The sequence below is a fragment of the Festucalex cinctus genome, chromosome 6, assembly GCF_051991245.1.
Source record: "Festucalex cinctus isolate MCC-2025b chromosome 6, RoL_Fcin_1.0, whole genome shotgun sequence".
In the NCBI taxonomy this organism is placed as follows: Eukaryota; Metazoa; Chordata; class Actinopteri; order Syngnathiformes; family Syngnathidae; genus Festucalex; species Festucalex cinctus.
In genome coordinates, this window is record NC_135416.1 from 19,070,951 (window position 1) to 19,088,793 (window position 17,843).

The 17,843-nt window shown below is 37.4% G+C and overlaps 2 protein-coding genes across 2 annotated transcripts; both read right to left on the minus strand.

Annotated features, from left to right (window-relative positions):
* Positions 1 to 345: 345 nt before the first annotated feature.
* Positions 346 to 9,300, minus strand: smap1 (small ArfGAP 1). Its single transcript, XM_077525343.1, has 10 exons — positions 9,028 to 9,300; positions 8,470 to 8,603; positions 6,209 to 6,294; positions 5,772 to 5,847; positions 5,591 to 5,656; positions 5,424 to 5,502; positions 4,161 to 4,291; positions 3,345 to 3,555; positions 2,746 to 3,083; positions 346 to 1,011 (listed from the first exon to the last, which is right to left on the minus strand). The coding sequence occupies exons 1-10, from the start codon at positions 9,143 to 9,145 to the stop codon at positions 877 to 879; spliced, it is 1,374 nt and encodes a 457-aa protein (XP_077381469.1). The 5' UTR covers positions 9,146 to 9,300; the 3' UTR covers positions 346 to 876.
* A 109-nt stretch (positions 9,301 to 9,409) lies between these two features.
* On the minus strand, positions 9,410 to 16,603 carry cenpk (centromere protein K). Its single transcript, XM_077525351.1, has 10 exons — positions 16,495 to 16,603; positions 15,536 to 15,637; positions 15,266 to 15,322; positions 14,959 to 15,022; positions 13,206 to 13,252; positions 13,054 to 13,136; positions 12,874 to 12,972; positions 10,897 to 11,026; positions 10,723 to 10,776; positions 9,410 to 10,330 (listed from the first exon to the last, which is right to left on the minus strand). Exons 1-10 carry the CDS (start codon positions 16,579 to 16,581, stop codon positions 10,175 to 10,177), a joined length of 879 nt encoding a protein of 292 aa, XP_077381477.1. The 5' UTR covers positions 16,582 to 16,603; the 3' UTR covers positions 9,410 to 10,174.
* Positions 16,604 to 17,843: the final 1,240 nt, after the last annotated feature.

The following is a 17,843-nucleotide window of genomic DNA, read 5'->3' on the forward strand; positions in this document are numbered from 1 at the left end:
CTTTTGCACAAGTTTGGTCATATTGCCAAAACACGTGCCATTGGGTTTTTATAAACCTCGTTTAGGAACCGAAATGAAAAATTATATTTTTAAAAACAAAACGTGACTGATTACACTTGGTGTGTTTTCCAACTGCTGACTACAATCGCCATATAAAAGTACAGTAACAGTAAAATGCAGAATATCTCACTGACATTCAACCAAATTTAATTAATCACCATGGCAAATTGTTATTCCAATATAATTTGTATCTCAACGTAGGTAATTATGTAATGACTTGTTAAACACCCACCTCGTGGTCCTTTTCATTCATTCTTTATTAAAAAGAAGACATGACACACACCATTCATCATCGACTTATTTTATTTATTTATTTATTTTTTATAGGGGAACCACATGTACTTTAAAAGGTTATACAGCGCTGTACACTTGGGAGCGGTACAGACAGACTGGATTAGTCATATCTTCTCCCGTTAAATACTATTTATTTAAATGTCCTATAATCTCATCCTGATACAATGATACAATAAAAGCTTGTGTAACTGGTCCTGCAGCTTTTCTGATATGTCAATACAATTTTTGTTGGGACTGTTATTTCCTTGTATTTGTTTTCCAAAAAAGGAAAATAAAAGCAATGCTCAAAAACCATATGACAGGCAGAATCTGCCAGGTTGTAAGACTCCCAATTCACTCACACAATAGAGAGAAAGAGAGACAGAAAGGAGAGGAGAGATTCTATTTTCATGTTCTTGAAGGCTGGTCCATGGTGGAAATAGACATCAGTTCATTGTGAGGTGCAGAGAAACACAAAACAGCTTTTGCACTTTCTGCAACCACCACTCTTCTTCTGTCCATCCGTGGTCTCACCCAAAAAGCTCACTTCCACAGCTGTGTGCTCAGAGTTTGGCCGGATCCGGGCACGGCCCAACCCCCCATTGCAGCTGGAGGCTGAGTGTAGGCCATGTGTCCGGGCGCGCCGTTCAGATGCAACCCTGACATCTGCTGGCTCACCTGAGAGTGCGAAACACGGTACAATCAACACTCGTGAAGGAAAACATAACGTAAAAAACAACAATCACACTATATATCTACTGACCAGATAAAACAATTGTACAGATTCTTGAGTATAAAAGCATTCATCTTAGGTTCACTGAAGACTTCAAATTACCCGTTGCGCAAATGGGAGTGTGAATGGTTGTCTGCCCGCGCCCTGTAATTGGCTGGCAATCAGATAACTATTGATGGTTTCTACAAATTACTGGCATCCGGTCGAAACTGTACCGCCGCAATAGTTAAACAGGATGTTAACATTGCATCATCTAAGAGAGGAAGCCATTTTCCACACTTTCGATTGGTCAGGAATTTGTAAAAACACCTGCATGTAGGCATCTGCAATTAATTGAAATTACACTGCACAATTACAAAATCAGCATAACTGTTTAATTTAAAAAAAAAAAAAAAAAAAAAAAAAAAAAAGAAAGATTAATACTAATTTGAGTTGTTTAAATTTATACATTTGCACCTTTTTAAAATCTAAAAATAACTAATTCAATAAATTGTTTCATCCAAAAGGAACTTGCATTATTATAGTGTTAATTTTATTTGTCTTAATATATATATATATATATATATATATATATATATATATAGATATATATATATATATATATATTTTTTACGTTTAAACATTTTCTTGTTTCGTACCAAAAAATAAATTATCATCCTAGTGTACATGCTGCACTCCAATTTCCAAGTTTTTGCCAAAAATAAATAAATAAATAAATGAATATTATGAATTCTGTTTGGCCCAAAATGAACTTACATAATTAGTGTTTCTATTTTTTTTTTAATTGATCTTACTATTTTTAAATGTGTAAACATTTAGTTTTGTACCAAAAAAGATAAATGATCGGCCTACCACACAAGAGTGGACAAGCTACAGTCCAACTTCAAGTTTTTGCCAACATAAATAAAATACATAGTTTGGTCCAAAAGGAACTTACATAATTATAGTATTTTATTTTTTACTATTTTTTTTTTAATTGGTGTTTATGTTTTTAAATGCTTGTAAGCTTTTTCTTGTTTTGTACCACAAAATAAATACCGGTTATTGTTTGAATAATCATTGATTATTATTATTTTTTTCCTATAATCGAGCAGCTCTACCCACACATGTAAACTGACCAATAGATTGTTGAGAATATATGAAATTTACCAAATTGTGACTTATGATGTTTAGGCCTGATGCCAGAAGAAATGCAACTTAATATTTATAGTATAAAGCCGGTAATATTTATAGTGTATGAGCAAGTCAGGTAAGTTAATATTGAAGGAGCAGGTCCCAAATATACAGGCTGGCAATGCAATATAGTAATTTGAAATGTGTGAGTCCCAATTGTGGTGCTACGACTAAATATCTTCTTCTTATATTTTATTTTTTTAAAAATCACTACAATGTTAAATCTTAGAAAAGGAGATGACAAAAATCTCTGGTTATGAACATGTAAATGTTGGAAATGAGCTCTTGAAAATCTGTCCTAAGCTGATGAAACAGTTGTCGCATATATAAAAGATAGTTTATATATGGATGAAAGGCCAATATACATAAAAAAAAATACATAACTTCTAATGAGCATTTGTGTGGACCTAACAAATTCCCTATATTAGAACAAAAATACCTCACTGAAATGACAATTGAGTTTTTTTTGGCAGTGACTTAAACCTTTAGTGTCACACAATTGATACCTGAGCCATATTCCACTGAGCTTGTTGCCCAGGCTGGATGGCGTACATGCCCTGGGCAGGCACCATGCCTGCAGGCATCGCAGCACCGTGTTGCGCCATCATTCTGGGGGCCATGCCCATCACGCCGCTAGCAGGGGCATTTCCCATGAAGCCATTGGGCATGGTCATCCCAACCATCATTCCTGGATTGGGCCCCATCATGGCCGCTCCACTCTGTGCCATCATGGCACCCATGACGGTCGTAGGCGGCACGGCGGTGCCCATGCCAGGGAAGGCCTGATAACCAGCAGTGGTCTGGACAGGAAACTGCATCTGAGACGGTCCCATGAACATGCCAGCTGACAGGAAGAGGACAAAAGAGAGCAAATAATGATATTCATGTACCGTGACATACAGGTATGTTCATGTTTAGAATGGAGACGACCCAGTAGGGAAGCACACGCAATGTGTCAAACATTACTTTTCTTCTTCTGGCTTCGACAACCTAGCAAGCGACCACATTTATACTGTTTATTCATGACACTTGCACAACGCTACTCTTTTTTTTCTAGGTTTTATACAGCCAAGTTGCAGTTGCAACATAACTTCCTCTCTCTTACCAGCAGGAGCCTGTGGTGACATGTTGTTGGTTCCATAGAGTGACAAGATGGAGTCCTTTGACAATGGCTTCTTTGCATTGTCGTCTGTCTTAGTTGTGCTGCTGCTGTCATTGAACAGGTCAAGATCGCCATGTCCTGACCCTGACGTGGCTCCACCCACTGCTGCTGCTGGGGCTTGCGTGGGAGTACCTGCAACGCTGCTAGAGCTCACCTAGATGGAGGGAAAGCACAAAAATGTTTACAGGATGTACTAATACAAGTAATATGGAATCATACCAACTCTCCAGAAAGTATACATGAGGGCGTGCAAATGACTATGGGGCTATTCCGAACATGCACAGCAGTGTGGGCAAAAATAATGGATGCAACCACATCAGAGCTGGATTTACATTGCTTATTTGTTTTTCTTCTCATACAAGTCACACTGCATTGTTTGCATTCACTGACATTTAACAACCTGCATGTACTGGCACCTAAAATGCACGTTAAGTGCCTATTACTTGTTAGCGAAAACGAAAAATACAAATATTAAACATTTGGTTTGCACACCCCTTGATTTTTTTTCCACATTTTGTGACCTTACAATCACAAACTTGTATTTTTTCATATTTTACATGGAAGACCAATGCAAGTAGCGTATAATTGTGAAGTGAAAAAAAACAAAACTTTTTCAACAAATATAAATCTTAAATGTATGGTGTGAATTTGTATTCAGGCCCCGTGCTCTGATACCCCTAGAATACAACACAAAACAATCAACTGCCTTCACAAGTCATCTAACAGCAAATGAAGTACCATCAATTTGCTAAGTTGTACCTGAGGAAACTGAGCAGCTGACGTGGATGATGGTAAGGGGTTGGATACCATAGGACCAAATATGTCCAGGTCGTTATTGTTCTGGCTTGTGCTCGTGATCCCATTGTTGCTCGGTGCAGCTGCTGGTGCGTCTAACACGGAAAAGTGAAGACTGGTTTTACAGGTGCACAATAGCCACACAAAGAAAGCACATTCACAAAATTGTTCACTTAGGCACAAATACAAACTGAAATATTCACAAAACAAATTGAGGAACAGCCCAAATAAATAAATGAAATATATTTTATGACCTTTTTCCCACTAACACACTCAGTCCAACTTTTGTTAAGAAACATCCTTTTAAAAATTCCCAAAATCATGGGCTGCTTGACCACACAAGACCAGAGCACCGACCTGTCTCCACATTACCCTACATGAGTCATAGTAAATATCAATGAAATGCAGTCCAGTGCAGATGTGACTTTAAAGTCACCCTATCCTGTTTGCCATGTTGAAACATAAAAAAAGTCAAATGTCAGCAACAAGCGTCAGTGACTGAATCAGCAACTTCAACTTCCTGCCAGACCAAATCTTCCAATGGTTCACTGTGTCAACATTTCTGGATGAACAAGTTACTTGCATTACAAGCAACTTAGTCCATTAGTTGCCTGTCATCTGTTAATGAGGATTTAAAAACAACAGTTTTCTGCCATTCTGTAGTATTTATTTACATAGACACAATGGCTTTTAAACTTACATTGTCAAAATGTTGTCAAGGAGACCGACAAACTCATATTACTTTTGCTGCCCTTTTGTTAAAATACTAACCAACATGGTATTGTACAATGGAACGAGACAAGTTGCAGGTTATTGATTAGTCAACAATCCTCATATGTGTGGAACAACAGGAATGGCAAGGGCAAAAATCGTCTTTGCCTCGGTCTTTTGCTTGTAATGAATAATAATAAATAGCCACACGAGAAAGAACACAAGATGCTGCATGTTGTCTCCTGCTGGTGTTTGCTTAGTGTGTCATGTTCCTCTGCTTTGTTGAATTTATATCAGGTTAAAAAGTTATATGATTATGTCACATTATTTACATATCTGATACAATTGCAAACATGGCAATCTGAAGAGCATTATGTAATGTAGTTCAACTATGATAATGCAGTGCAAATGACTTTGTTGTATATGTCAGTCAGGCAGACATGACAATCGTAAGCCTCCTCACAAAATCCTTTGACAAGGAATATAGTCCTGATGGAAAAAGAGCAGTCGACTTACCAAGTGCTAGTAGGTTCACTGAAGGTTCCGATGTCTTAACTGGGCTGATTTTTGGGACTGGCCTTGACTCTTCATTTTTCTTAAATGAATAAGTAAACAGTCATGTAAGAGGATACAAATGAGTGAAAGCGGAGAAGGGCTGTGCGAATGTGTACAAGAGAATTTACCTTGGTGTAAGATGACACCTTGCTCCCTCGCTCTGTCTCCTTCTCTTTCTTGATACAATCTTTAGGCTGAGAAAACAAACGTGAAAAAATAAATAAATCAGTTTGTTTTGAGACCAGAAAAAAAACATGGAGTGAAGACTGGTCAGAGAGTAACACCCCAAAAAAAATAAAAATAACTTACGCTGCCTCCATTGGTCACATTCATGCTGTAGTATTTCTTCTTCTCATATTTGTCCCTGATGAAGAATTCAACTGCTCTAAGGCCAGTGTTAAGGAAAAATAGTAGCTCTATACACAATATATTGGCCACAGTTTGAGGTACACCACAGTCAATAGTACAGTTCTTCCCCCGCTGCAGGCTACCAGGCTACAATAATCGAGAAAGTCAGATCAGATCAGAAGCAGACTAGTGTCGTGTCTAACAACTACCGGTAGTTGCCGTTGCACATATTCATCCACAGCAGGGCTGGAAGTGTGACACTCGCGGTTCCAAAAACAAGTTAATGCCTAATTAACATAATGCTGGATAGTGTATCTAAAATTGTGGCCAGTGTGTTTATATACATCAAGTGACACTTTCAGGTAAATGCAGACACTGAAAAAGACACTGAAAGATACTGGTCTGTTTGAGGTCGCCTGAAGTTTGCCGGAAGGTCAGCCTCATAAAGCTGCCTCGCCTTGGTGTTCCCCATATCTTGTATACGCTGGAAGAAAAAACAAAAACAAAAAAAAAAACACAGAGGGGTGAACACAGAAATACAGTGTTCTCTTTCATCGGCACATGCTCATGTACTTAATGGAACTTAAAGGAAGAGTCTTATCTTGAAAAACATACGAACAAGAATCTATGTTTCACACATCATCATCATCATCATCATCACTATTTGTATTCCAAATGTTACAACAACCTAACAGGGGACGACAGATGGAAATTCACAGATGGCTATAATCTGACACATTTACATGTAAATGTTCATGAATATGCACCATCCCATTTAAAGTAAGTACTCAAATTAAATAAATACAATTACATGAAAACATGCCGGTACTGTAATAGTTGTTACACTAAATACAAAAGTTATGTAACACTAAACCATAGTCCAGTACAGTTTTACCCAAATATGTGGCGCAGCAAACCTACACTATATGTATTGTGACAGACCAGGTGCGCTGTGGGAAATTAACCAATTGCACATAAATAGAAAAATTATTTAAGAGAGGTGTCTTTCTTCTATTGCTCCACAGTATCCGTTTCGACTTTGTGTGAAATCTAGGCCTGTTGATTCTTTCTGTTGATTCTTCTGTTCCTTCTTGAACACACAGCACATGAACTCGTTGGATGCAATGTCTTAAGGCAGGAGTGGGCAATTCATTTTGCAAAAGGACCATGTGAGGAAGTGGAGCGCTTGCCGAGGGCCAACATACTAACCTCAATTTATTTTTTTTGTTTTTGTATCTGTTTGTAAAAAGCCTTGTTTCAATTCAATGCTGTGTGTAGATAATGCATATATTGTTAAAATTAGAAAATATAGATTGTAAACTAAATTATAAGAAGCCATCAAAATGACATCTTTACACATTTAAAATGCTAACAATTCTTTGCACCAACCGACAATTCTTATTAGCCGCTCTTAGTCAGGACTCCCAAATGTTATATATAGATAAGTGATGTCTAACAATACAGGGATGACTTAGAAATTAGAATACAAACAAAATGTCTATGAAAACATAGATTTGCATACAGCAACATCAGGCCAAATCCTCTTGAACCCCTTCCTCCACTATGCCGGTAATAAGAATGTTGTTAAGATTAGGACAAAACTGTTGTCATTTTAGCTAGTGTCTTTTTTTTTTTTTTTTTTGGGGGGGGGGGGGGGGGTGATTAATAAGAGGGGTTTGGGGGGGAGCTTTCAAAAAGACTGTGGGTAGTCTGGATGTGGCCCACAGCTTGTACAATGGCCCATGTGCCGATGGTTCCCTGGTGCAACCTTGCCCATATTTATAAGTTTTGATGCTGCTTTGCCATCTGACTTATATTTTATTCAACTGTTTTTTATTTTACTACCTTTTCCTATGCAGCAAACAGAACAGGGCTCCAAATGTCCTTGTACATGTGACGTACAATGACAATAAAGGCATTCTATTCGATTCTACCAAGAAGCAAACAGTAAAAGGATTTTTCTGCTAGTTTAGATGAGAGGTAGACTGCATCTAGGTAAGATGAATTGTCATTGCTGTTCGAAAAAAAGCCATGCCTTTGCCCAGTTTAAGGAGGAAGAGACGAGCATCAGGACCAAAAGAAAACAACGGGAATGTGTTCATCCCATTCTAATGGCTTGGCAGGAATTTATAGAGTTTAATCTCATTTGTGAGCTGCCATCCCTAATTCCGTTTACTGTAGACGTCAAAATAGCAAATCAGAAATCACTCTGCCAGCCCCTCTCCCAGAAGGCGCTTTCAGACATTACTGTGACAGTTCTCAAATAGAATAGTTTTTAATTAGAGGTTCATCATCGTCGCAACAAACGAAACAGGTTTTATTCTGTTGTTTGAATGGCAACAGGTAATTCAACCATCTGCCATTAAATGGAAGCACATTGAATTGGCCTGGCTGTCACTGGTATAGATGAACACGCATATAATTGTAATAAATATGTTTTGGCCAAATTAAGTTAAAAAGGGTCAAAAGGGTAATATACTGCACCATGATTTGGTGTGGCTACCCTGGGTTTGGAATCATTGCTTTACTGTAATCACCCATTGCATTGTGGGAGTTGTAGTAGCCTGTGTTTTGACAAACTAATAGAACACGACAGGAAGTAACATTTTTCCATGTTTCCAGTACAAGTCTTATAGCACAAAAATTAACACTATTATACCTGAATTTGATCTGAAGTCCATTGGTCCAAGTTGACTGATTTCACTCGGGATATGTGGACACCGAGGTTCCTGTGGATGCCCGCACACCGGATGCAGATAAATACTCCCAGGTTCCAAGACGCCCATCTCGGACCTGAAAAAGTAAAAAAATCCCATGGTGGACCGGACAAGAGGTGGCTTAAATTAAGCCCAAAAGGTCGCAAACACAATTCCTGCACTATACAGCTCTGTGTGACGTGACAATGACGCATAAGAATTGCCTCGATTAAACATGATAAACATGCTGTGTGAGGTTTATAAACGTACACACGGATGTATTGTGAAAGACATGCTTCTCGCTGCATGCGCTTAACGAAGACGAAAGCGGTTAGCCTGATAGCTAGCCACTTAGTTTAGCTTCAAGGGACGCGGTGTCAGCTGACTACCGGAGCCGCTTCCGTACCTCGGAGGCGCCTTGTGTAGGCTAACATGCTACTATTGTTCTTCTCGGGTACGGTGAACACACGTAGACATGTGTGACAAAATATAAGAAATATGCGACAGCGTGATTGTCGCACCTTTCGCCTCGCAGTCGGCACAATACTTGTTGTCTTCCTCTCTGAGCATTTTGGACAGGATGGCCTGGTGCTGCTCGTTCAGTTTCTGGGCCTTCTCTCTCTCTGAGCGGGTCGTCATGTTCGCTTCTTCCGTTTAACTTGTCGAATAAAATAGTAACTACAATAATCCGTCGACAGTCCAGAAAAGTTTCCGATAAAAGACCATAATCAGAAAGGCGAACGCCTCCGACTGGTATGAAGACACCCGGAACCGGAATCGCTTCTCCGCCCACGGTAATTCTCAAGCTGACGCGGCGGCCACACAAGATTGGACTGCCGGGATGACGTCATATGATACACGCGGTTTCTTCACGTTTCGAAAGACAGGAAATATTACGCATGGTTTGAGAATGTTAAAATTTTATTATGTAACATACACAATTACAACCATAACACGTGTAACCCGTTAATGTGGAATAACACGGTACTGTACATTACAACCATAACAGTTGGACCACACACTTCAACTTCAAACAAACAATCGTGGTACCTTGACTTAAGACTGCCCAAACTCAGTTTTTCGACTTACGAGCCATCAGTTGGTCGAATTTTGTGCTAGTCGCAGATACACTTTCAGGCATTTACTGAACGGGGCAAACAGTACAAGACACAAATACAAAATGAATTGGTGCTGCAACAAATCAATGGCATTTCAAGACATTTCAATTAGGAAAACTGATTTTATATACACGAGTAAATTGGGTTACGAACTTGGTCACAGAACTGTTTCAACTCCTAAGTCAAGTACCACGGGTCTTTATCGTGTGATTCATGGCTATAATTTGTAGTGGAGTAGAAGTGCAGTGCCTCAATAATTATGGTTTCCATGCTATAAAAAAAATAAAATAAAAAAAACATCTACAATAAATGACATTTTGTTGAAATAATATTCAGCTCAAAATCATGTATGCAGTGTTATTTTTGAAGAAGACACTTGTACTGGATGTTAAAAGATTGTGCTGGTGTACCACCAAAGGCATTTTGGCATGTGCGTATGCACAGTATACATGCAAAAAAGCAACATCAATATATAAAAAAGGACAAGGAAAAGCAGGAACAGGGTTAGTCGAATTAGTTCAATGTAAAGTAAATACTGTCCACCACAGCCTCAGAAAGATGTTTCCAGACGAATTTTGAAGTTGTTCTCCTGATGTCTTACAGCAATACCATGGCGTAGCAGCAGCTCTACATAAGGTGGCCAGAAAGTGGAGTCTATTGTCACATAAGGGTCGTGTGGCGTTCCCAGAATTTTGTTCATGAGCAACTGTAGGAAACAGAGGAAGCAGTGAAATATGATTCAATATTGTCTCCATCCTCACAGAATGAATCAAAAAGGCCTTATGCTCTGCTACAGCATGAACAGAAGCACCTGAGCTTGATGCCTCAAGAAAATATTACTTTATTGTGCAGCTATGAAAGAGTTGCTTTGTGGTTCGTCGCAAGACCTACCAAGTGGAATGTACCATTTTGCATTTTTGAGATTGGTGGGGGTGTATGTCGATTAAAATTTTGACAAAATTTTATTTTGATTAAAGCAACCTTAACTTTAAGCAGAATAAATTTATCCTAATGTTTAAGAGCATAATGACACAAAAATCTCTTCTTTGTAATTCTAAATATTGAAATCTGAGTAGCGAGCAGTGCAACAGAACTCACCTCCAGAATTTCACTGAGTGAAATCCAGTCTTCATTGAGACCGTTCCTAATATTCTGGGGAAATTGGGATCATGATGAGCCACAATATATCAGACTTGACAACACATATTGTATTAAATCTTGTGTCTGCGCTTCATCAACATATGGTTAACACCACCAGAAAAGTGTGAGCACCTTTTTGTTTGTGTTGAGGTCATCGCAGAGAGGAGGAACATGCACTTCTAGGATGTATCCCAGAGACTTAATCAGCTTTTCCTTGTAGTCTTTCAGTGTATTGATATTCTCCTTCATTTCTAGCATAACACTGGAATCCATGTCGACACACACAAACCACAACTGAATGTATTAACAGACATTTCTATTCATTTTCAAGTACTTTCAAATTGGTGCAGTAATGCATTTTTAGAAATTTAAGTGGAACAAAACCTAGTACATGCAGTGGTTTTACACTACTTCGCACTTTAAATGATTGACAAGAAACTGAAACAGTTACTAAACCCAAGTAAATACTGACTGACTATTGTGCACACTTCTAGATTTAAAGATCCCTGATGACTTTATCTTATCACTCTTTCATGGACCTGTTAAAACTTTTACCTTTCATTGATCTGCTGGTTGGCTGTTTTAGCCTCAAATACAAATGTGACCCTCCATCACAAAACAGTGAAAACATCAATCAACAGGGTCAAATTTAAGAAACTGGGATATCTACATTTTCTGAAAGCGCATTAAAAATCCTTTCCAATAATGACGTATGACTGGGGAAATATTTGGTGAAGATCCTTCAATTTAAAGATCAGGATTCAAGCTGCTGCAGAATGGAGAAAATCATGATCAAAACTGGCAATTGTATTATTTAACAGCATACTACTACTTACCAAACGAATGAAATTATTAGCACTTATTTCCATAACATGCACTTTGTAATTTTAGTACAAATCTCCCATCAGAAACCTGTGTATATTTAAGGAAAATAAACATTCATTTTGGATTTATTATTATAGTTTTCAATTATACATATTATTATATAATGCTTTGTAATTAGGAATCCATTTTGCTCCCAGAAGTGACATGAATTTTAAATTGGGCATGTGCTAATAATTCTGGCCTATCACAATCGGACTTTCAGTGTTAGCAGAACAATAAGGGCGTTTTTTTTTGTTTTTAAGTACCATGAACCATTCCTAATTTTGCGCTGAGCAGCAGCCAATTAGTTTGATTTTTGCTAACTGTACCCTAAAAAAAAAAAAAGAGGCAATATGTTAAGAAGTTCGCATCAATCCCAACTCGGAAATGAGCGTTACTTATTTTCCAAATGTTTGAATCACAAGCCTGAAAATATTTTCACATGGCAGGAAAATTGTTGGCATTGGTAAAAAACAAACAAACAAAAACATTTTATTACAGTATAACAGCTATCCAAGTAGGCCAAGTCCATCAGGGCGGACAGAATTTAGCCACGACACTAGACAAACACTAGCTAAAAAAAATTAAAATTAGGAAGAATATACAAATTTTTCTTCATGTCATTTGGCAGTTGGCACGACTCACTGTCACTGAGACCGATTCGTTTCCCCCACCCCACCTTTTTACTGTGGCATATTCTATTGCCCTGCGATTGGCTCGCAACCACTTCAGGGTGTCCCCCGCCTGAGATAGGCTCCAGCACCCCCCGCACCCCTTGCGAGGAACAAGCGGTTCAGAAAATGGATGGATGGATATATTCTATTGCCTCCAATGGACAAATAAAAATAGTAAAAAATATCAGTTACGGTATATATTATGCCATATTTTGTACAATTTCAGATCAAAATTACACATCTGGCCCATCAACAAAAACAAAATCTGCATAACAAGCTGATGACTAATGATAAAGAACATCAAAGAATACTGGTTATTTGGATGGACAAGCAATGAAATAGTTTGAACATTCAATAAAAACTTGCACGAGATTTGTTTAGCAAACGTTGCTAAAGTATAGTGTGTAAACTCATTGTAGAGCATTGTAGCAAAATATAAAAAAAATTACAATTACTATAAAACAGAGTGACGTGAGCAATTATAGGAATAAGTAAGCTCAAGTGTTCATAGTTTTGCCTTGTTAAACAGCAAAACTATGCAGTAAATATCCATAGTGAACGTCACACTCACCTGTGCTCTGATAATTTCTCATTTTGTTCTTTTAGTCGCGCCACGTGATCAATGCCAACCATTAGCACCTCTTTCTTTTCCTCCAACCACTTCAGCTCACTGAAACACATGACACAAAACAATCAACAAACACTTCACAAAAGAAAGTAATGCATGCGCGTGAACTAAAAGGTTACGCACAGTTCTTTGGTTTCTTGCAGTTTGTCTCTCTTTTTTTCACAGCAAGTGAGAGACATCTCAATTTCAGAGCATAGCTTGAGCATCTGTGGAAAACAGTGGGCATGTCAGACATAAACTCCTTATTCACTGCTGTACTTTTCTTGTGCACGTACCTCCTCTTTTCCAGCTTTAAGTAACACTTCTGGGTTTCCCGCCAGCACTATATGAATTAAAACAAATATAGGAAATCAAAACGATGCAAGTCCCACAATTCATATACAGTCCACTATTTGTTATTATTATTTTTGATAAGGACGTATTTTAACAGTAACAAAGAATAAACAGCTTTGTTCAGAAATCAAAAAAATAAAACTTGCAGTGGAAAAAATAATAAAAATAAACGGAAATAAAATAATAATAATAACTAAATTAAGTGCAATTTCTGGAGAAATTGCGTGGGAATGCTGAAAGCTGAATGCTAAGATTTGAATGCAAGTGGAATATTGTGAAGTAAACAGAGATAAATTATGAAATTATGACCTCCTGGTTACTGGACAATGCACTTCACCACCTGTGCCATAGAGCAGTGTAAAACAACTGGTCATGATGATTAGTTAGTTATATGTATGGAAGTAGGCATGGAAAGTGATACTTAGAAAAAGTTCAATGCCTGTCCCATTGAAAATGAATGGGGAAAAGTTGATAATAAATGTTAAATTGTGCAAATACTGTAAGTAATGTGGAGGCGTGATTTTTTTTTAAGCTAGTTGAAATTTGAACAGTGTAAATTGCATGTATTATGTGGGAGTTACGCGGCATAAAAGTATGGAGAATAAAAATCACAATAACATATATGGAATGCTTCAGCATTCCCACAATAATAATAATAATAATAATAATAATTTAATTAACTTATTTATTTTTTTAACATAAAAAGTGTAGGAAGTTTCTAGTGTCAGCATCCTTTTATTGAGTGGAAATTTAAATAAATACACAAATGAAAAGTTCCCTGTTTCTCACTGAGCAACAAATACATTAAAAATTATGAACGTAGCTAATTTTGGGTTTTCGTCAGGGTTCATAAAAGGTTTCAATAGATCCTTGCTGGCAACTTAAGATGAAACAGGTAACGACCAATCATCACTCAGTTTGCTGACCAAAGCCTAGAAAACAGCGGAACCGTGATTGGTCAGTACCCATTTCCTCAGCACAGGTGATGTCATCTTCACTCGACAGCAAGTAGAAAGATTTGTTTTTAAAGGAATTAAATTAATTCAGGCCAACAAATAAACTTAACTAAATTGAGTCAAGTACCCCTTTTTTAAGGCTAACCTTGGAAGACATCTAGCCTGGCAAGCCACACCCACTTTTTGAACAAAAGAAAGTTGGTCTGGTCACTGGGCCATTGAAAAGTGATTTTAGCCTGCCTCAAAACGAACCGTGCAAATTCCTTTATTTGCTGTAACGTATTCTTCGTGAGCAAGGTCTGACTTCGTCGCCGGAAGGCTATCATCACACGAATCACCAAGTTTTTACTGCAACGACATACAGCAAGGCATTCACTAGTGCCTCTCCTCAATACTAGCCATATTGAATTTACGCCGCATCGGCCCACCGCTACCGTTTACTCACAGACTTACATATTTCACGTACGTCCCGTATGTTTACTACTCTTCCACACATACATCCTGCTTTTATGATATCACGTCTGCTCTTCGCCGATCAGATCTTTTCACTGTCTGTTTGGTAAGGTTTGCCCGGCCTTGATGCGCTTGATGCCAAGTTTAGTTTTTATTTATTATAAGTATGTCATTCAAAGATCTTTTTAAACCCATTTCAGCATATACTGTAACTTACAAAATGCATTGCAATTAATGCATAAAAACTCATGCTAACTTATATCCAGATGCTATAATGATTACTTACGTCTCGGTTCCATTGTACACCACTGCTTCATTTCCGCTTCTGTTGCGAAGAGCCGATTAATTGACTAAAAAACATTACATTTGTCATAAAAAAAAAATCACCATTGCTTTTAAGTCATTAACAAGCCCAGGCCACATTAAACACATACTGATAAATCTAAAAAAAAAAAAAAAAAAGATTGCTGGAATGTAGCAAGGAGGAAGATTAATTACAGGAAATACAGAGAGCATCAAGACACTCAATTCTTTCTACCCTTAGTGTATGTCTGAAACATTTCCACAAAATCAGTTACGTGCAGTCATCTCACCTGCTCTTGAGTATTTTCACCTTGGTTTGGCTCACAAAGTAAAATCTTGTTTTGAAGCTGCAACAGGGTACGTATTTTGTTTAGTTTCCACAGAAATGTATTTTAACTTTTCAGTCATAAAAAATAATAAATTAATTTCAAACGAATTAATTTCTGTGGGGCCCCGTCATTCCGGGCACAACGTGAAAAAAATTCACAACCCAAAGTTGGCCTGCCCCCGTTGCTAAAAAAATCCTAGAGTAAACACTTTCTAAATATATAAATAATCACCTCTTCAAGCTGTGAAAACTGATCCTCACAAAGGTGCAACAGTTCCTTCTGGGCATCTTCTGACAGTTCAGATAGAGCCTGGTTGCCCTGCCCAACTTCATCCTGCATACACAGAAGCAACTTTGAACAGGATGCAAAGTCATGTTCATAGTCAGTGCTGTGATGGCTTGACTTTCATTATTCAACAAATACGAAACATATTCACAAGAGGTCCACTGGTCGTTACCTAATTCCTCAGCACGGGTGAGGTCATTTTCAGTCTACAGTAAGTGGCAACATGTATTTTTTTTTAAGTAGGTAGTTTTTCAAGGTATTTATTGTACATGAAAAATAATAAAGTTACCAAATTAATTCTGGGGAAAATATTACCTTTTTTAGTGGTGAAAGTAGCTCAAGGTTTTTTGGCATTGGATATTTTTGCCGTTTGGTCAATCGCCGGACCGAGCCATGCAACTGGACATAGTTCCTGCTCGCTCCACCCACTTCTGTGTCTTCACTAAGTTTTCATTTTTATTTTGCCACCGAAGATTAGTTAATACCGGGATTACCTGCCTAACCATAAATATAACAGTCAGAGAATAGGCCGTTATTGACATCAGCCTAACGTTAAACTCTCGCGCGATTCACGGCAAAGTAGCGCTTGGTGGAGAGTTGTTGTTCACCGCAAAAAGTCCACTTCGAAGACGTTTTCGTTGCCTGATACGGGTGTTGTGCTTGTTTTCGAAATGAGACACCATAAGTTGATTAAGTAAACAAAGGATTAGTCTTACTTATTCACGTAGTTTAACGCAGGCTGGGACTTTATGGTCAGGCGACGATGTACTTACTTAGTAACAAGACGGTAGATCGTTTGCGATATGACATTGTTGATCCAACTTAAACTATTCGTGGTAATACAAATAACCGTGTAGTACACAAGTTAATACGTATTTAAATTAAAAAGGGAACTGAATGCTTACCATATTGGATGAAGGAACCACACCACTGCCAAGACGCGAATAACGCTTGTTTTTCAAAATGCCGCCAATGTTGATGACGTCATACATGCGACATAGTAACTGAAGGGCATTCAGAAGAACCACTGCTGCGTATGATTGCGCATTCAGTTTTTTTGTTGTCGTTAGGCGTACGATACTCCCCCATTTCAGCGCTGTATTTCTTCAAATTAACAGGAGTCATCATAAATAAATAAATAAATAAATAAATAAATAAATACATAAATACATAAATACATAAATAAATAAATAACCCTTAATAAAGAAACGTTGAAAATATTCAATTCACTGTATGAAAGTACCTTTTAGCTCCTCACAACAACATTGAATGTATTCCGATTGTTTGTGTCTCTAATTATTATTATTATTATTATTATTATTATTATTATTATTATTATTATTATTATTTATTGTTTTTGTTGTTTTTCTGCTGCTGCTTTTTTTGCGTTGTTATGACCTTTTTTTTTTTTTTGCAACACAATACAACAATAGCCGTTCTTAAAGCACACTGCTGCAGTTGTTAAAACGTGGCTGAAGTACGGTCAATGTCGCGGGTTTGCATTGCCACAAATGGCCAACAGGTGTCTCTGTTTATTCGTCTCCTCACCAGTGCAGTAGCTGTCAGCTGACTGTTGTTGTCTTCCCCGGTGACACTCCCTTGATATTGTGGATCTCTCTGAATATGAGACATTCTTTGACACAAACTTTATTTCATGAATCACAAACGTTATGTGATTTAAAAAAAAATCATTAGGTGAACGTGACTTAATGTAAAGCAGCATAATATGTTAAACTTTGTATAGAGTTCGCCAAACATATAATGTGAATAAAATATAGACCTTGGCCAATAGTGACAGCAGTTAACGTATTCATAAATAATAAGCTTAATATTTATAAAGAATTACATGGTCCTGACCTGAACTCCTGATGACTTGATACTAAACACATAAATCATCTTTACATCAGAATGTTCCAAGCTAATTGTATCTCTCTGTAGTGTGTTGCCTTTATTTTCTTTAGCTTTATTCTACTCTGCTGTCTGTTGCCAGGTCAGAACTGCAAATTAGATTACTTCCCCAATTGCCTTACCTGGATAACAGTAAAAGTTCAATACAAATTAAAATATACAATTAGCCTGTGTTAGGCTATGTGTGGTATTTATCGCCATCAAACTTTTATATGTAGTGCTGTTTTCACTAAAACTGTGACAGTTCTAAAATATTAATACCAATATTAAAATATTATAAATATGTTGTTTTAAAATTATTTTTATTATTAGGTTTAAGATAAGATTCATGAGACCAACAAAGTAA